General features: G+C 39.6%; 1 protein-coding gene across 2 annotated transcripts in view; it reads left to right on the top strand.

The window, feature by feature from the left end:
• RELN (reelin) overlaps positions 1-20,786 on the top strand; it is a 272,354-nt gene that overhangs the window by 226,544 nt on the left and 25,024 nt on the right. For both annotated transcript variants that reach the window (XM_085040349.1, XM_085040356.1), the window contains exons 38-48: positions 287-469; positions 1,794-1,965; positions 2,045-2,147; positions 4,640-4,869; positions 7,616-7,836; positions 8,812-8,959; positions 12,306-12,564; positions 13,726-13,975; positions 16,289-16,457; positions 18,779-18,919; positions 20,251-20,428. In XM_085040349.1, coding sequence (XP_084896475.1) covers positions 287-469; positions 1,794-1,965; positions 2,045-2,147; positions 4,640-4,869; positions 7,616-7,836; positions 8,812-8,959; positions 12,306-12,564; positions 13,726-13,975; positions 16,289-16,457; positions 18,779-18,919; positions 20,251-20,428 — 2,054 coding nt within the window. The remainder of the gene's footprint in view (positions 1-286; positions 470-1,793; positions 1,966-2,044; positions 2,148-4,639; positions 4,870-7,615; positions 7,837-8,811; positions 8,960-12,305; positions 12,565-13,725; positions 13,976-16,288; positions 16,458-18,778; positions 18,920-20,250; positions 20,429-20,786) is intronic.

The following is a 20,786-nucleotide window of genomic DNA, read 5'->3' as shown; positions in this document are numbered from 1 at the left end:
AGCTAGCTTCTCATCTAAGTAATTAACTATGATCATAAGTATAATGAACAGTAATGTAAATTTAGACCCTATTTCATTTGTATTTTGCAGACAGACAAGCAAGGGCAAGCACAGGAAAATGTGTGTGTGCAATACATATATAAAATCTCAACAGCTTAAGTTGTTGTTAAAGAAAGTCCATACCTTGTAATAGATGTCAGAACAACATAATTTTATCTATACCTGAAGAAGCATTTTTGAACTTACTGGATTATATGAACGTAAATCCATATCCTTTCTGCTCCAGGCACCCCCGAGAGGTCTCATTCCATCCTGCTGCAATATTCTGTCAATGGTGGCATCACTTGGCACCTGATAGATGAGTTTTACTTCACACAGACCACAGATGTCCTCTTTATTAACGTTCCTCTGCCCTATGCAGCCCAAAGCAACGCAACACGCTTCAGGCTCTGGCAACCTTACAACAATGGTAAGAAAGAGACACCCCTGGGAATCCAGGTCCATGCTTGCACAGCTCAGCATCCCTGAGAGTGGATTTTTTAAACTGCACAATTATCAAGACTCTTAAGTCATAGGGGGTTTGTGTTTTATCTCCATCTAAATTACTGCAGGATTATGTTTGCTCTTCTTATAAAGCAGTTGAGGGCTTTAAAGTGAAAGCACCTGACACTCCTGAATTGTGTGCAGAAAACCATCAGCTTTGGCCCTGGAGGGAGTGGGAGATCAAGCAACACCGATGAAGTTAACTTCACTCAGGTTCTTCTCATTATTTTTAATGGACCTGATTCTCACTTACACTGAGGCCCCATTAGGATGCTCTAATTACACAAAAGTGTCCCAAGTGTCAATGGGAACTGAGCCTACCTTACTCAGAATTAACTAGGCATTAAAAACCCATTTAGAAAGAGTATGTAGTGAGCAGTTAATCTTTTGATTAAATTGTAAAGGACTGGAAAACCACAAGAGAAGCACAGCTCATTCCTCCTGATTACAGATGTGCCAGCTGAAGGAAGCTCTTCTCTGCTCTCAGTTGCTCTGAGCACATTTCCTAGCAAAAACTGACATTAACAGCTCTCAAGAATTCACATGGTGATTCAGCAACAGTTTATTCCATGTAGGCAAATTCCTAGCAAACCCCTTACAAAAAAAAGCAAATTCAAATCTGGTCCTGACAATCCAGTCTCAGTTCATTCTTCTGATGTGTCCTGCCTAAAAAAATTTTCTAAACTTTTCTCTGATCAATTCAAACGCTTTTAGATAGATGAAATCATGTTACACAAAAGATCTGTCAATTTAATCCTTCCTCTTCAGTTTGAGAATACCAATTTTCTGACATATATGAATGCATAATCCATTGGAGAGGAGTTTCAGAGTTTCCTTCTCTATGGAATAACTCCTCCCAGGCAAACACAAGCTGCTGAGTGCAAGGATGTAGAATGAAATTGCACTTTCAGGCTGCTTGAGCTCTGTAGCCATTGCTCATTTAGATGATTCTTAACTGAAGAAGATGATGACAGAGTTTCAAAGTAAATGATTTCAACAGAAGATAAATTTTCAAGACACATTGTTTTCCACTCTTCATTTTGCTGTGACTTCTATAAATTTTAGGGAATAAAAGTTACTTCCATAGGGTCAGGTGGCTGTATGGGGATTATTTTTGTGGAAAGTGAAAATAGTGAACCCACACTTTTAGCACCCTCTTCTCCACATAATCCATAAATACTGGCTGCTGTTTGGCTCTCTAATAATAGTAGTATTAAGTCTTAATAAGAGTATTTCTCTTTTCTGTATAGGCAAAAAAGAAGAAATCTGGATTATTGATGACTTCATTATTGACGGCAATAACCTAAAGAATCCCGTTATCCTTTTGGATACCTTTGATTTCGGTCCTAAAGAGGACAACTGGTTTTTCTATCCTGGTGGAAACATTGGGCTTTATTGCCCATATTCATCTAAAAGAGCTCCGTAAGATTCTCTCAGCAATACGCTAGAAAGAAGTGACTTTGTAAACAGAGTCCAAAGCATTTCTTTCCTTTATTTACAGGGAAGAGGACTCAGCTATGGTATTTGTTTCAAATGAAGTTGGAGAACACTCCATTACCACAAGGGACCTGAGTGTAAATGAAAATACTATCATCCAATTTGAGGTACTTGTCCTTAGAAAGTTATTTTTCCTTTTGCTTCATGTTCTTCCATGTTCTGCTCTGGTGTATTTGCCCAGCTGTTCTTAGTGCCAACTAGAGAAACCTATCTAATTTCCCCTCTAATTGCTTTGACATTACTTTCCCTTATGTGAATGTATCATGATGTTTTCAATACACAGATAAGGGAAATTCCTGCCTCAAAGTCTACTTTCTTGCCTAAATTACTACTTTGTCCATGCCTATGTGCTTGCACTGATAGTATTAAAGTCAATGTCCTATGAGTTGGAGAGTCACCATTGGCAGGCAAGAGAATGAGCTAAATATGAGGGTCCAGATTGCCACTTCCCAGCCTGCTCAAGGTATGAGTGCAGCATTTTCACAGGCTGACCAGTGGAGAGCTACAACTTCATCTGTGACTGTAGAAAATAACTTTTTGTACCTGCTGGCTTAACTGCAGTGTTGCACCTTCTCAGAGACACAAGCTTTTGCTTTCCTTTTGCTTCTGCCCACATTGTAGATGCTCTGGATGAAGCTGGTTTTGGGCTAGCATGACCTGAAGCCATCCCATCTTAGGGAGTTAATTAAACCTCATGAATAAGGAGCATATTTTTGTGTTTCTCATACAGTCAGTGGAAACAGGTACCCCAATGACAACACAGAGACTAAACTGAACTGTGTTTCTGATTTATCCTAGAATCTAAACTCTGCACTGGCTAGGGCAGCTATTCATGAGAGTAACCAGTTAGCCTATTACTTACTAGTTCAGAGAGGTCATTATACTGTCATTAAGAAAGTGGAAAAGAATCTGGCATATAAATTGTCATGTCACAGTTACCAGGCTGCTTTTAATAAAAATGTGTCATGTTGTAGCATTAATTTGAGGCACATAATAATCATCAAATTATACAAGTTTTTAAAAATTACTAGAATGATAGTAAGGGTTTTCCAAGAAAATTAGGTTTAGCTGTCTACTCATGCACACTTCAATTTGTCAGGCAACTAATTCATAAATTATTTAATGCAAACCATTTTCTGTTTTAAAATATAGATTACAGCCTGTAGAACAAAAATGTTTGAGGTCACTTTAAGATATTCATAAAGCTTCAGAGCATTAACTCATAAAATCTACATGTTTACTTCCATATGTGGTAAGAACATCATTTTCAGCTCACATTTTTGAGAACATTAGTGTAAATGAAGTAGTTATGCATAATGCAGTAGAGTTTCTCTCTGTGTCTCAAGAGTCAAAACCTATATTGGGTCAAGCATCTCTCTAAGCTTCCAGATGAGTAGACAACCCTTCTAGTCAAATGTAGGTTGATGGGACTCATGTGCACTGAAGAGTGATGATGGAAATCCAATGTAGGATACACTTCCCATGTTCATGCAGAGTTCTAAGGATTACTGCATTTTAGGAATAAATAGATTTTCATTACAGAACAGCATGCTAGAAAGACTTTTTTTTTTCCTACAAAGATACATAAAAATATCAAACTGTTACATACTTTTAATACAGGCTTTATATATCATCAGCAATTGGTTTTATTTGTTGTGTGGTAAGTACAGTACATCTTATTTTATATGACAGTCATTCTGTAAAGGTAATAATTCTTCCTTTACAAAAGCTATTTGAAATTATAAGAACATCTAAATATCAGTGTCAAAGAAAAGCAGAATAATTTGCACTGATTGCATGCAGAAAATGTGTCTTAAGAGATCTCAAGTTCTGTCTTAAACATTTTGTATTTTTGTCAGTAGTAGAACTGGTTTTCATGTACATTTTCTGCCTTTTCTACCGTTCTTTATATCAGGAATCTTGTAAGCACATCCTGAGAAGTCTACCACTGCCAAACTAAGTTTTGTTGTCACATTGATTCTAAATCCAATCCAGTTGTGATGCTCTTTTAATGGTGCCCTTGGGCTTTGCCATTATACATGAACAAAATGGGTAGTGATTATGAAAGCTGAACATATTGAGGAGATAAGCTTTTTTTTTTAATGTAACATAAAAAAGGACCATAGGGAACCTCAGCAATTAACAGCTCAGCATTAACAAAAAGTTAATGTTTGCATTTCTTGCTTTAATATTTCTGCTTTAAATAATGCACATATTTTGATGCTGTGATTACTTCAGTACCTGCCAGAGGACTGCAAGAGCTGATGCATTTGTTTCAGCAATGTTAACAGCTCTCCTTTGGGATTCTTCCAATTAACTTTACAATTTTCTCTTAGTAGAAGTTGTTGGGGATTTCTTATCATTTTATCGTAAGTCACAGTGTGGTATACTCATGGACAGGAGGGCAATGTGCAAGAGTTCATGTTCACGTGTATGTCCTGAGTGCAACATCCCTATTGTTAATGGGTTCCCAAGTCACCATTTTCCTGGACTTAACAAATACTGTACCAAAATGGAGAGGCTTGCTAAGGTGAAGAACGACTGGGAGTCCCACAGCCTGCCCTGTGTCACCTCCTGTGTTTGATGCCTTGGTCCCCAGATCAATATCGGCTGCACCACCGACAGCTCCTCTGCCGACCCGGTGAAGTTGGAGTTCTCACGAGACCTGGGGGCCACCTGGCACCTGCTGCTGCCCTTGTGCTACAGCAGCAGCAGCCACCTCAGCTCCCTCTGCTCCACTGAGCATCACCCCAGCAGCACTTACTACGCAGGCACCACCCAGGGCTGGAGGAGGGAGGTCATTCACTTCGGAAAACTGCACCTCTGTGGGTAAGTGTGCAGCTCCTGATGCTGCCCAGCTGTTTGTTGCTTTGCTTTTATTTCTCTTTTTCACCCAAAATGTCATCCCAGCACAAGAGTGGTGCATAAGAACTGCAGCCCTAGAGCAGACCAGATGACCAATTTTTGCTCTGCTTTTTGCCCTGAATGTTAGCTGGTGTTCAGGTGATTCCCCAAAATATATTGTGCCTAATGCTGTAGAATAACTACTGGTAATTTCCTATTACCTATATATTGAATTCATGATATTTTAATGGAAAGGGGTTGCTTGGTAAAATTAATGCAAAACTGACTGTTCTTAGAGTGCTTTGAGTGTTCTTTACAGAATTGCATCAGCCATTTGGATTTACTAATTATATTCTTGCACGAAATTGAAGCTTCATTAGAAAATGCAGTAAAACGTGAGCTTTATAAGCTTGATTATAAGTGTGATTCTACTTCAAGCTTTATAAGCTTGGTTATAAGCTTGATTCTACTTCAAGCTTTATAAGCTTGGTTATAAGCTTGATTCTACTTCAGTATAAGGAAATGGTCTGATTTAAAAACTCACAGTCTCAGCTGTAATATTCTAAGAAATTAACTGCTGCAGTCACTCGAAGCTTAGATTTAGTGAAACAAATCAGGTTGGATGATAACACAGCAAAGAAAAACAGGATGTGCTAGCAGGCATAGTAATATGTAACTTTTCAAAGTAAAAACACTACTGTTTACTTTTTCAGGGATAACTGTCATCAAGCATCAACTCACTTTATGTAAAAGATCACACCATTAATGTTTAAACTGTAGCATGTATGAATGAAAATGAGCTGTGCAACTATGAGACTTTATGAGTCCATGCAGCTATGAGACTGAGTATTTATGAAACTACTGCAGTCAATGGGTCCTCCACTAAATAAGTGACCCCATATGTGCCTCTGAAACTATGAAAAGACCTATACAAGAAATAAGAATGAAGTTTGGAGAGACTGGATGTTTAATAATTTATGAAAATGTTTAAATTTTAAACTTGAGTTTTCTGGTTTATGACAGTTAACATCTCAAGCATGGAATAGGTAGCCATCTCTTTCAGCAGCTCACTTGTGCTTCCTGGGTTTGTGCAAAAGAATTATTTTACCCTTTACTCAACCATCAATGCATCCCTCCAACTGAAAATTTAGGCTGTGCATACTCCTAACTCATTTAAATTCAGCAGTGCAGAATAGCTTACATGGGACATTCGGTGCATTAAATCCTTGGGCCAGAGGGCTGAAGGGGATATTTCTCCACCAGAATACACTGGAATAACAAGAAAAAAAAATCCAAACCTGTCTCCTTGTGCAATTCTAAAAAACTCCCCCAGCCTTTTCATCCCCAAAGTGTCAAGTGGTTATATTTAACTGAGCATGAAGGCATTTTAAGTTATTTCCACTACGTATGTAATTTTAGAAATCAATACATGTTCTCAGCAGACTGCTGTAAGAAATAATTAATATTCCAGCTATGTCCTGAAGGAAAAGTCCAGGTCCTGTTGAGCCAAAGAAGAAACCCCAACCAACTTAAGCAAGACCAGTGGTTCACTCTCTGCTTCAGGCATGAGTGTTGCTTCACTCTTGCCAGCAGTGACCCTGAGAGAAGGAGCTGATGTGTCTCAGGAAAAAAATCCAGCATGTGGGGCAAAGATCTGCTCTCAAGAGGAGCTTACAACACCTCTAGCCTCATACTTGTGTCCTTCACCTCAAGGCGCAATAAAGTTGATGATTTTGACATCCAGCAGAGCTCTGGTTCTTGGGCATCTTTCTTAGTAGTGTCCCCACCCATCCATTATCAGTTGTCACCTAAATCCCCTCATAAAAATTTCTTTTTAGCAAATCAAGGAAAAAAAATTGTCAGCTACAATTACCTGTGGAATTGATTCGCCTGCTGAATTTAGATATCTTTAACAAGACACATTAAACACACAAGGCAATTAAGTGCTTTTCCCTTCTCAATCTTCTGGTTTCCTTCCTCCCTTAAAACGTTTTCTCAACTGGGAATAAAATTAGTCTCTCAAGTGTTTTCCTCATCTCAATTTGTTTTCCCTCCTTCCCCAGTTGGTTCCTTTTTATATGCAGCATTGATGCGAGCAGCACTTAGGAGATGAATTAAAAATGACAGGACAGCACCCAAAGGAGAATATAGTTTAAATTAACAGCTTGCAGTATCAGCCTGGTTTAAGATTAAGCTGCCTGAAAGCAAGCTGAATACCTGGAGACATGACAGATCATGTTTTCTTTCTGCATAACTGAGGGTGAGATCCCACCACTCCACCTCTACAGGTGCTCTCTCTGGGGACAGGATAGAAGCATGAAGTAGGATTTCACTCCTCAGGAGGGTGAAGGTAGCCCTGTCAGACCCACGCACTGTACACCAAAGCAGAAGGGAATCCAAGAGACCACAGCCATTCATATTCCCCATGAATGATGGTGATAAGAATAGCTGGATTTTAAATCTTGAAAATCATATCTGTCATTCAGTTTTGGGATTACAAATAATGAATAATGTTATTTTTATTTCTGTCAGTACTTGGGTTGAATGTCAGCATCAAGATGCATGAGGTACTGAAGGAATTAGACCTAGCAGTCAGTTTCTAGAATTAATCTATTTATCAAGCCAGTTCCAAAAGAAAGAACAATATATGTGTACATGTGATGGTATATGTATAGAATACAAAAAAGATGGAGCTATTATTTAAAACAAGCACACTTTATGCCATTTCCAGGCTGGCGAGGTTCAGGTGGTACCAAGGGTTTTACCCTGCTGGGTCCCAGCCAGTGACCTGGGCCATTGACAACGTGTACATCGGCCCGCAGTGCGAGGAGATGTGCAACGGGCACGGCAGCTGCATCAACGGCACCAGGTGCATCTGCGACCCTGGCTACTCGGGGCCCACCTGCAAAATCAGCACCAAGAACTCTGACTTCCTGAAGGATGACTTTGAAGGTATCTCTTCTGGGAAGGGGCATCTGAATGCTGCCTGTCCATCTTAGTGGAACCCAGGGCTCAAGGGATTCAACAGCAAAGCCTTCCTCACCCCTGCATGCTTCTGATTATAATGTATGCCATGGGGGTGTTCCCATGAACTAAGTCATTTAGATGCCATTTGCAACCATAGTTTATGAATGTCTGATGCACTGTAAATGCTGGAATACAAAATTTGCATTGAAAAAGAGCTTCTGGAACTTCACAGGTAGAAAAAAATGTTAGAAGAAAATTATGTTTTGATAATAGTTTGACTTTAGCACAGAGAGAGCATTTGCAAGCGAGGCAAACAGCAGAGGGCTTTAAGGTTGTGTCGTTTCTCACTACACGGGAAATCTGACTGGCCTTGCTACAGCAAACATGGTTTCAGAGCAGACCATGTGTCTCAGCAGTGGGAACCAGAGCTCTGCAGCCACAGCAGACCCCAAGGAGGGAAGGCAGGAGGGAACTCAAAGCCTCACATGCATGCCTGGGCACACACACAGCATCCCCGCACACAACTCTGAAACTCGAGGCTTCCCCCGCTAGCAAGCACGGCAAGAGGAGCATGTTTTGCATAAAGCAGCACCTGTGAACTAAACTCATTCTTTCACAGGTGTTGCTGCTCTTGTTCAGTTTTGCCAATCCTTGCTTGCATGCTACCACATGGTAGCCAGAGTTTCTTTATAGACCTGAGTACTTTGTTGTTACCTTAAGATAAATGAAGAAAATTGGAAAACCTTGTAAATAACTGGAAACTAAGATCCCAGATTTCATACTTCTGGGTTTATTTTGTTTTGATGTGTGTCAGCTTTCTAGAATACATGGCATTGAAAACACTGAATATTTCTCAGTCAGCATGTGATTTTTAATTTATCTCTCTTCCCCTGGAAGTAGCACTCTTGCAGCAGGAGCACTTCAGAGTAAATCATAAATATGTATTCACTGTGTATTCAGGTCAGCTGGAGTCGGATAGATTCCTCCTTGTGAGTGGTGGAAAGCCGTCAAGGAAATGTGGTATCATGTCTGGAGGAAACAACCTTTTCTTTAATGAAGAAGGTTTGCGTATGCTGATGACTCGAGACCTAGATTTGTCACTAGCCAGGTAACACCCTTTCAGAATTTCTCTCAGGATTTCATTGAGAAAAAAACATACTGAGGAATAATCCATATGTGATACTTCTCTAGTGAAGGCAAGTTGACATAGTCTGTGTCCTCACACTAGAAAATCCTCCATTTGAACCACTGTTACCATGTTAAATTAAATTTAACTTTAATTTTATTAACCTTTTAAATGCTGCTTTTTTTCCTTGAATAAGAGCTCCAGGAACTGATGCCACATCTTCAGTAGTTCATGCAAGTTTTTGTTTCCTAAATCCATAGCATGAGAAGTCGATTGCACATCACACGCTCTGCTTGTCTTAGTCTGGTGTATTATGAGCCATTTCTGAAACAGCAGTTATCTTCTGAAAGCATAACTCTTACATTTGTCATCTCATAATTCTTTCTTTTCTGCAGCTTAGTTTTTTCTCATTGTGCACATTTGTTTCCAATAATTCACTGAGAAATTCCCATCAAGCTGTCACCAGCTATTGAAAACCAAATATTTTAGTGTATTTACTGTTTATGTTGTATCTTTGCAGCCTGCAGAGGAGATATGTGATGAGTGAGAGATGCTAAGCAAGCCACGTTAAAAAAATTTACACTAATATGAATTAGACTCCATCCTAATTGTGAGCATGCTAACACAGGCTTTTTTTTCTAATTTATTCTGTTAGCTGATATTCTTATAGTATTACTTCAGAGAGACTGCGTTTTTTCCAAGACTATCTTCCACTGATCTCTTGTAAACACCCTACTCCTCTCTAATGTTCTGTGAGAAACATTTTAACAGGCATTTTATCTACTTTTTACCTATCAGCATTGGTATTGAAGCTTTAAATAATGGTTTAATTGTAAGGACTCACTGTCAGTAAAAATGCCTAACATCTAAACATTGTATTTTTTAGATCAGCATTTAGCTAAACCTCAGTGATGTGTGATATTAAGGACCCCTGAAATTTGTAAGATTCCTCACAGCAAACTTTTTTCAGAACCTGATAAACACATACCACAATTCTCAGCACTAATTTGATTTCTAGATCATTCTGAAATTACAAAATTGTTCAACAAAAGATACAAAAGATCCTTTAAGTTACTCCATTAGACTAGACGATGTTTTCCTTATTGTTCATGTTCAAAGAACCATCATTTATCTCTTCTCCATGATGCTCTCTAGCTGGATTTGCATATATTGACCTCAAGGTGTTATATGGAGATAAATTTTTACTTCTGTCTTAGGAAAACAAAACTGAACATTCAGTTTCTTGTATATATGCTTATGAAAAATAACAGTTATCAACAAATAATTGTATGTTCTCTTCTGAACAGCAAGGCACACTGCAGTGGCATTGCTGGGAGCTGCTCTTTAGCAATCTAAAGTAATTGCAGTGGGATTTTCTTCACTTCCAGACTAACTCTATCAGCCACCTGCAAAGCACAACAGATCTGGCTGTGACACACACATGCCGAGTTCTGCACAGGACTTGGGGAGAGGTTTCAGTTTGTGCCAGGAGTGATGAGAACAAGTATTTTCTTAAGGGTGCTAGACTCAGTAGTCACATTAAAACTTCCCCTTTCCTTATGAGGACATCCCCTGAAGTACACAGGCAAGCAGTCATGTCTGTCAGTGCTGCAAGCCACACTCAGCACCTGGGGACTGAAATCAAGTGGGACTCTGCAATCCACTACCCATTGCCATCACATCTGTATGTTAAAGAATTTAACACAGGGGACAGGATATCACCATCATGGTGATACTGGTAGCTGAAATTGCACTGCATGAAATATCAGTAGGGACAGAATATTTTAGGGATCACAGCTGATCAAATCCCTTTCAATTCTGAATTGCTAGAAGAATATTCACACATTTTAGTGTTACTTGATTTATGAAAAACACTTTGCTTTTCCATTTCACAATAGGTAGAGCTTTTGTAAAATATCTTTGGGATAAGAGACAGATTTAAAATTATTTTTTTATCTGCTAGACATTGTTACCTATATTTGAGTGAGTTATTACTACATTAGTAATATCTGAGATGTAAGAATAGCAATGCACAGAAATCAGATGCAGCAGAGACAAGGTCACCTGGGTTTATTTCCTTTGAATTACGTGGCAAATGTTGGAGTAAATCTGAGGAGGCAGAAAGACTTGCCAGCAGTGAAGCAAATCCATTACATTTGATATGTTGATCCATGAGGGTACCCAGTGTTTCTTTACAGCACGAGCAATATGTTATGTCTGGACATGGAGGTGGAAATAATCTACAGCAAAAGCAGTTATACATAGTATCCAGAGAAACTGTGAGTCGCAGTGAGGACTAGAATTAATTGACTTGTATGTCTGGTGTTTTATTGGAGCTTTGTCTGCCCAGCACCTCTGCAGCCTCCACTCCCAGCAGATCTACCTGCAAATCAAACCAGAGCAAGATTTTTGATACAAAACTTCTTCTGTACCATTTCATTTAACCGTGAGCCACACAGCACTAATGCAATAATAATTAGAACAGATAAAACACTCTAAAGCTGTGCAAAAGCTGTGCAAAAGCTGTGCAAAAGCTGTGCAAACATGAATTAATACTTGTAATGTGCCTGCAAGTCCAGTAAGTAAATATCATTACAGCATGGTTCCCTCCACTCCTAGTGCACAGTGGAGCTATTTGTGAGCGTCAGCTGACGGGAAGGATTTCGCAGTTTGATACAAGTCTATTGTGCAGCTCTGGAGAAGCCAATTAACTGGGGGATGAAAGCACTGGTGTCCCTGGGTGGCTTGGGCTGGCTTCAGGGAAGCCAGCACATTTAAATGGTGTAATTTAGACAAATTTCCTAGGCTGACTAAATGGATAAAATGATCCCTAAAAGTGAAATGTGCTTTGTTCTCCTGTCCAGATTTTCTCTGGTTTATGCCAATGGAAAACTGGGGTGCTTATTTTGAATTTAAGCATTTCAGCAAATTCGTAGCAAATTATGATCTACTTAGAGCACAGTTGCTTTTCTGCCACTAAAATCTGTACTCACGGGATACAGGGATAAAAATTTCACCCAGGATTATGTTTCTGATACTTGCAACACCATCTGCTATGCAGACAAAAGCTCAAAACATAAATGACCAGCTTTGTTCAGCCTCTTATGCCTGGCAAACTACCACACAGGCAAAATGAATTTTTGTCGTACCACCTGTCTGTCTACTTAAATTCTGGAAGATTTGGAAAGGAAATCATAAGTTCTACTAACACTGACTCTTACAGCTAGAAATCGCAGGGCTAGTCAATAGACAAACTCCAAGTCTCTCTGGTTCGTTGTGTAGGATGTTGTAAAAAATAAATCTTTCCAGTAAGTGCTCCCCCTGTTAGATTTGTGCAGTTCTTCATGAGACTGGGATGTGGCAAGGGGGTCCCTGACCCCAGGAGCCAGCCTGTGCTGCTGCAGTATTCACTCAACGGGGGCCTCACGTGGAGCCTTCTCCAGGAGTTCCTCTTCAGTAACTCCAGCAACGTGGGACGATACATTGCCCTGGAAATTCCCTTGAAGGCTCGTTCGAGCTCCACGCGCCTTCGCTGGTGGCAGCCATCTGAGAATGGGCATTTCTACAGTCCCTGGGTGATAGACCAGGTGAGAATCCTTGGGGGAGTTTCTGCTTCTAACACAATTTTAGATTGGATTCCGTCTTAATGTTTCCCTTTTTTTGGCATGTATCATTGCACTGAGACAAGCAAAAATGCTTTGTAAAAAGATGTTTAGAGCACAATTGCTGTTTGCTGAACTCGTGGTTTTAATGCCCCATTTCCATGTGGGGCACTCATCACCTGTTTTGAATCCAATAAAGTTTTACATGTATGTAGAGCTTAAGGTTGACATTGCAGGAGACCTCACCGTGAAAAATGCAAGTCTGATTTTAAACTTCAAAACCTTCATTAAAAATGTATCAAAATATGTAATTGGCTTGGTAGAATGTAATAGAAAAAGAATTATAGAAAAATATCAATCTGTATGAAAACAAAGTTTCATATTTGGGATTTGCTTGATGAAGATTATTATATTACTTTGTATGACTTGGTATAACTCACAAGTAACCCCACTAAAATGACTGTGCTCCAAGTAGTGTTATTGGGTTGTCCAAGTACAATTTGCTTTCATATTTATAATTTTTTTTTAAAGACGTTAGTTCAGATTGTTAGAAGAAACCACAATTTAATGTTGTGGTTACAAAATTTTACTTCCCATCCCTCCTTTTAGAAATTAAAAAATACTCATTGTTTCTGTATCTTCACTGAATGTAGTTCTATTAGTTCAGAACAATCAGAAACTGAATTCTGAATAACAAATTAAAAATAATTCTACCTTGCTTGCTGTTGAATAGTAAATTGATGATGTTTAATGGTCAATGACAAAACAAAGACTATTTCCCCACTTCTATCAGCAGATGCAATCTAATAGTAGTGCACCAGATTATAGAAAAGCAGAACAATCTCTAGGAAAGTGCAATCACTTTGCTTCTAATAACACTTATTTTTGTGAGCAGTTTTACTTCATTGAGATTGGAGGTCGCCTCCTTGAATTTTAGATTTGTACAGCTGAGCCTTTACAGGAAAGATATACCCCCCATTCTCATACCCTAAATTCTTTACTGAGTAAATTTGTCCATTTTGGACCAGCAGAATAAATACACATAGACTGGTACATCTCTTCCTCCCTCAGATTGCTATGTCACACTTATGTTTGTGAAGACTTCCAGACATCTTTTCAATAACAATTTCTCTCTGAATGTTTCAGATTCTTATTGGAGGAAATATCTCTGGTAATACAGTATTGGAAGATGATTTCACCACACTGGATAGCAGGAAGTGGCTGCTCCACCCTGGTGGGACAAAGATGCCAGTCTGTGGCTCTACTGGGGATGCTCTGGTGTTCATTGAGAAAGCCAGCACACGCTATGTTGTCACCACTGACATCGTTGTCAACGAAGACTCTTTCTTGCAAATAGATTTTGCAGCATCCTGCTCTGTCACAGACTCCTGTTATGGTAATGACTTGTTAGTAATTCTTGCCATTCCTCTTCCTCCACTGTAGAGGAAAGTTCACTTGTGTTCTGGTTATTATTCATCATAACAAGAACTGAGAAACAAAAGAAAGCTACGTGTTTCTGTTAGAAATTGTAACATCAGCTTTTTTATTCCAGGTGTCTGAAGCCTAAGATAAACTGAAGTCTATTATTCCCTGCAAACACCTTAGTTGCAGTTCAATCCATTTAAGACTAACATTTGCCTTATTCAAATCCATTTAGCAGATAGCATCCACTGCTTGGGGTGGTGTTGTAATAATAAACAGCTGGGTGTTCCCAGCATATGTTTCTTGCTTTGTGATTTTGCATTTTCAATGTAGTCTCAGTTCTGATCTCATTCATACCCATATATCTAAGAAATCATTTATACCAACATACATCTGGCACATGCTAAGGCAGCATCAACTGCAAAAATTTATATCACCCATATGAAATAATAAACATGTATAGATCTATATGTATCCATGGATGAATGTGTGCCTAGATATATGCACACATGTGTATATATATGTTTATATACACATAATGATGCAATTTTTAATTACCTAGCTTCCTTTTTTCCATATGATGTCTATTGAGTGCAAAGCCAGCTTTTATATGTGTATGTACATATATATACATACAGATATGCAAATATATAGAAATATGCTTTTTACTCAACACACATCACATGGAAATTTAATATTGGTTCATTATGTGAATTTTAAGGCACACAGAAATGGGTCTTTCCAGCTTTTGAATGCTTGTTTTGTACATCTTAAATTACATCCTTTCAGAGAGGGTTTTGGAATATAGATTTTTTTACTGAGGACAAGAATATAATACATTGCATCACATGGTATGTGTTAATTTACTGGGTTGCTGGCTATTCCTCTAATAAATGGAAAAAGATTTTACATGAAGTCCCAGATTTAGCTTCTCTGATTTTGCTAATCTGAAGCTACTCACATGCTTAACAATTTTTCTTTCTTTTGGTATTAAAAAGAGCAAAAGAAAGAAATCCTGAGATTTCATCCTGGCATCCTGAGATCATCTCTGCTAAGTTTAGAAGTGTTTTGGCAACTGAGCTATGTACCAGCAAAGAAACAGTTCCTTACTTTGTTGGGGTTTTTTTGTTTGTTTGTTTCTTTTTCTTTTTTTTCTTTTTTTTCTTTTTTTTCTTTTTTTTCTTTTTTTTCTACTACCCTCATAATTATCTTAGCTTCATATTAAATTAGGTAGGACACTGACATTACCTAATCTTGCTTCCAGTCACGATGAGCAAAACATTTATTTTGGTGAGGGAAATTTAACACTGAAAACTCACTTACCCTTGTTTGTATCTGCTTGTCCTTGTATTCCTATAGCACTGTCTTCTGTGCTGAAACATCAAGTAGGACTGATTGGGTGATTAAGGGTCATTCCCTGTGCATGAATGTAGAAGAAATGGGTCTGTAGTAATCAAAAAAAGATCACAGATTTATCACCCCTGTCACTGCAACCACGCTCTGTGTTTTACACAGCCAATTCAGCCAGAATGCCTGGCAGCTGGAACATTTACTTCAAGTTACATTCTGCATCTCACCTATTATTATTTACTTTTTCACGGCTGCATGAAAGTTTGACTTGAAGTATTTAGTGAGCTTGACTAACCTTTAATTTTCATAATAAAGGTTTATAAGCCATAAACATCAAAACAATGAAATTGCTGATTTTTACTGAGAAATGAATACATTAGTTTAATGTGGCTAGACTGTGTTTGAATGGAAACTAGCTCACTGACTAACAAACTCAAAATTGTGCTGGATAATGAAATGAGCTGGTCTGCAGGAGGGATGGAAGGCTGACTAAGCCATCTTGTGACAGAGCCAAAAGATTGAGTGTTGCTCCACTTTACACAGCAATCACATCCAGCTGAACCTCACCCTTCAGCCTGAAAAACAAAAAATTTGGTGGTCGTGGTGCTGTCACATCACTTTCTTGCATGCTGCAGCAACAGAAATTATCTTGACTTAATCCTGGCAACTTAACAGTTGGCTCTGTCTTTTCATCTGTGATCTCTTGAGGCAGGTACTGCGACTTCTCCTGAGCTGTACCTGCTCAGCAACATGTAACACATCCTCCAGCACTGCCACCAAAGGAGATAGGTTTGTGCTTCTGACACAGGGGTTTGAAATGTTCTGAGTGGTTATTTTGTCAGTTTAGACTTGTGATGCTGTCTGGGTCTTGCACTTTGCTATAGGCCTAAGGATACAGGTCTCTAAATTAAGTAACTAACCATCTTTCCACCCTTAGCTATTGAACTGGAATATTCAGTGGACCTTGGGCTGAGCTGGCACCCAATTTTGAGAGACTGTCTTCCCACTAACGTGGAATGCAACAAGTACTATCTACAGAGGATTCTCATTTCAGACACTTTCAACAAGTGGACCCGGGTTACTTTGCCTCTGCCTCCCTATACTAGGTAACTCCCTCTGCTTTTTTGCAGAATAAATCTAAAAGCATAACTAAGAATTTATAGCATCATGATACATTGTAGAGTTACAGCAATTGTACCTTGTCTTTTTTGTTTGGTCCATGTATATAGCAGCAAATAAGGCACATATAAGTTTGGAAACAGATAACTTTATTTTTTAGCAATTGTACTGAAAGTACATAGACAGTTGGTCCACATTTTGACATAAGTAGTGGAAAAGTCCATGTTCTATTACTGATCATTTAGAGCATCTGGACTCCTCCCTGTCTTCAGTGCCATTACATCAAGTAATAGCACCTTTTTTAGGAGTTGTTCGCAGCATTAATCTTCTGTGCTTCCTCTTTTGTGCAGCTTCACTACTTGTTGTCTGTAAAAATCCATTACCCCAACAGTTCTTGTATAAAGACTGTAAATTTGTGTTCCAAAGAGTCTTTCTGGGGTTGAATGGGATAAATCAGGGCAGGGATCAATGTTCCAAAGCAATTGAATTTGGATCTGACAGGAAGCTACCACCTGAGATAAACTCAGGTTTATAAATAACTGTGATTTTAGGACTGAAGAGTTTTTTTGAGCAGTATATGTCACAAGAAGTCTGATGCCCTACTGAGGCAAAAATTGCACTTCTGTCCAATCCCATAATTGTATTTTTTTGGCTCAAGTAATACTATTTCCCGAAGTTATTAGGATAGGCATTGCATGAGAGAGGTTATTACAACCTTATCTCATAAGCAAGGGAGACGTTAAGCTTAGGATAAGAACAGTGCAGTTAATAGGCCTTTTAGTCTAGATGCAATATAATTTTTATGCTGCTTTATTATTTCAAGCTGTGTAATAGCGGGTATGTGTCTCCAATTGTTTGTGCCTGTATGTTTTAGGGACATGAAGGCTGTGCAGCCAATAACTTGGCCTGGTGCTCACCAACCCTGTCTGTGAGCCTCTTAGGGCTCCTGCACTCCAGTGCTACCTCACCTCTGGCCTCTAGAAGGCATTGAACATTTACTTTTAACTTGGAGCTGATTTTAAAATGCAAGGGCAAACACAAAGCTTCTCACAGGAGCATCAGCTCCATAAATTGTTAGTGAAGTGCCCAGCCAAAGCATGCAGTGTAAGATATAGATGCTTGTCTTTATTTTGAAAGGACTTCCTCACAATTTTTACATTTCTTTTTAAAATGCTGTTTGGTGAGCAGCTGAGCTGAGCTCAGAGCAGTAGATTTCTCTTTGGATAAACATGACATTTATTCAGCTCATGCAGCATTTCCATAAAGAAATAATTCATGGGATAATAATGAAATTATCATATGAGGTCCATTTTTACACTGAATAGTTTTTGGGGATTTTGCTGTTTTATTTGTTTTGGTGTTTACAATAATTGTGATTTCTCTTTGAGTTGCAAAAGAAAACAGACTACAAAAAGTTCAATGCTGCCATCTAGTGGTGTACAGCGAAACAGGGATTAGTTTGAATTCACAGTTAATAGAAATTCATTTGTTCACAGCTCTTGACTCACAGTCTACACCTGCATAAGCCAAATAGCTATTTGGTGTCCCCTGACTGTTTTGGCTAGATTTTTGTCATGTATCCTGGGAGCTGAGACAATTCACATATAGGGATCTAAGCCCATTTCAATCAACAAAATGAAAATAATTTACTGAGTAGAACCAGAATCACACCACAGATAATTTCTTAGCATTTCCAGCCAAGCCCTGGATGGAGGGGAGGGAAGAAACTGCAAAGCCAGGGTCATGCTGCAAGCCCTGCATGGGCCTTCTCACCTGTCCCCAACCCACTTGCTAGAGCTGCTCTTACCTAAGTGCAGTTGGGAGAATTCATAGAGGAAAAGTCTGGTAAATTTGTTGAATTGGACTTGTTGACTGGCTGAGGGTGAAACTTGAAGGATTTGGATTATTTTAGGTTGGATCCAGGTCTTAGCTGTCCCTCAGGTTTGGGTCCGTGGTGGGACATGGTTGAGACTGGCCTGAGCTTCCAACTGGGAGTACCACCTTCTTCCTCCCCTCCTCTCCACTGCACCAGCCATGGCCCACTTGCTTTGCTTTCACTGCTGATCCATTTCCTACCTCCCATGCTCTCAGCACGATACTTAGCACCTGTGCTTTGTCCTGTCCTCAAAATGTGGGCACCCTGTTCTTGGAGGGATGTTGTCATAGTCAGAAACCAGCCCTGGGTCTTGCTGGTACCAAACAAATCTTCCAAGAGCAGCCTAGCCTCAAGACTAACACTTCTTTTCAGTCAAAATAAAGATTGCCTTAGCTAGAAAATACACCGTTCTGGTTTTCTTTCTCTCCCCAGGTCTCAAGCAACTCGTTTCCGCTGGCACCAGCCTGCTCCTTTCGACAAGCAGCAAACGTGGGCCATCGATAATGTCTACATTGGGGATGGCTGTATAGACATGTGCAGTGGCCATGGGAAGTGCACACAGGACAACTGTGTGTAAGTGCTATCTGTTCACTGTCCTGCTCGGGGCTGTTGCATTTCACTCCTCCTCTGTCATTTTGACAAAGTTGCAGGAAAAACTGTGATACAGTTCTACAAAGGATGGTGGATTTTGCTGTTGAAACTGAGCAGGGCACTGGGACCACTTGGGAATAGAAGTAACAAGTGGAAGAGTGAGTGCAGGGGTGGCTCTGCCAGACCTCTGCCTGTTTGTGCTACATGACTAAGCACATGGTCCTTTCCTCTGTGGCAATGCATCAGCTCTGCTCCTGCCCCTGCTGCATCTTGATTTCCCTACCACCAGGTAGGGAGAAGGTACCCCAAGAGTTTGCACATCCCTCTAGGGTCCTGGAGCTTCCCAGAATATGGTATTCCCAAGGGATTCCATGCTATCTCCCTGAGCTCTCAGCCTGGTGCTGGATGCAGAGAACCTGGGCTGGAGGTGAGACATATCCACTAACCAGGATATATGCCAGCTCTTCACAAGGCCAGATTTTGCCTTTTGAGTGATGTTGTCTTGATGGTCTGATGCCTCTGCTCCATGGTAGGGTTTGCCAGGGGAGGCAGACTGGCTTGGTCCTCAAACTGTTTGCATAACAATTCACATATAGTCCTGCAAAGCTAGCAAACAAACAACCCCCAGATTTGCCTGTCTTGGCAACAGAGAAATACCTTCCAGATGGATGTATTGCTTTTTTCCCAGCCACAAATGGCAACAGAAATGGGAGAATGATTGTATAATTGCACTGAGACTGTATTTGTTAGAAATATATTTCACTGCAGAATAGACATATTATTGTGTTCTCCTCTATCCTGACAACACTGAAGTACCAAGACACAATATCCCTGGTGAAATCTCATAGTAGCAGAACACATTTCCAAGCTGTTATCCAGTCTTTGACACAGTACAAGAACATTTTTTAGAGGAGAAAAAAAAGGGAGAACTATATAAAGACAAGAAAGTACCCATCTACCAGAATTTTACAGAAACTTAAACATTAGCAGGACATTTTTAGGATTGGCACATTCTCTTGGTTTATCTATCCAAGCACAATGTATTTTACTGATTTTACTGAGTAAAAATAAATACAGTGAGTGTGGCTTGTATTAGGAGCTTGAATGATACATAATACTAAGGCTTCCCAAAGTAATTTTTGTTTCATATTAACTACAAAACATGCCAGATGTTTGAAACCCCCAAATACCAGTTGTGCACTAGTAAATGATGCCTCTGTGCAGAATGAGATGGTACCTTAATAACATGGCACTGATTAAACCTCCATGCAGAGCCTTTGCCAGCTGATTTGTGTATTTGTTTTGCTCTGCAGCTGCGATGAGCACTGGGGAGGGCTGTACTGTGACGAGCCAGAGACTCCCCTTCCGACACAGCTGAAAGACAACTTCAACCGCGCGCCATCGAACCAGAACTGGCTGACGGTGAACGGGGGCAAGCTGAGCACAGTCTGCGGGGCTGTCGCCTCTGGGATGGCTCTTCACTTCAGCGGGGTGTGTGTCCAGCACAGGGATCAGCTCAGTCCTTTTGGCAGTATAAATGGGACTGATTTCAAAAGTTAAATAGCAAGGCATTAAAAAAAGAACAGCATAATGTATTAGACATATAAAATATTCTAAAAAATTTAATCCTTTGGCTGGCTGAAGGTTGAAGTCAAACAAGTCCTACAGGCCAGGGTCAGCCAGAAACACTCCAGGAAAGCTGGAGTTCTTTGCTATGCTGCAGCCAGGAAAATAAGATAAGTGTGTGTGGCTCCTGAAAGGAACTGTAGAGGGGCCTTAGAAATTGGAGCTGACAGGTTAAAGCACAGTATAAGTACACAGACATTCAATTTCCCTCCTAATAGCCTCT

This window comes from Lichenostomus cassidix, chromosome 1Aa (genome assembly GCF_008360975.1).
Source record: "Lichenostomus cassidix isolate B80296 chromosome 1Aa, HeHo_3.0, whole genome shotgun sequence".
Taxonomy (NCBI): domain Eukaryota; kingdom Metazoa; phylum Chordata; class Aves; order Passeriformes; family Meliphagidae; genus Lichenostomus; species Lichenostomus cassidix.
This window is presented reverse-complemented; position numbering and strand designations above follow the sequence as displayed.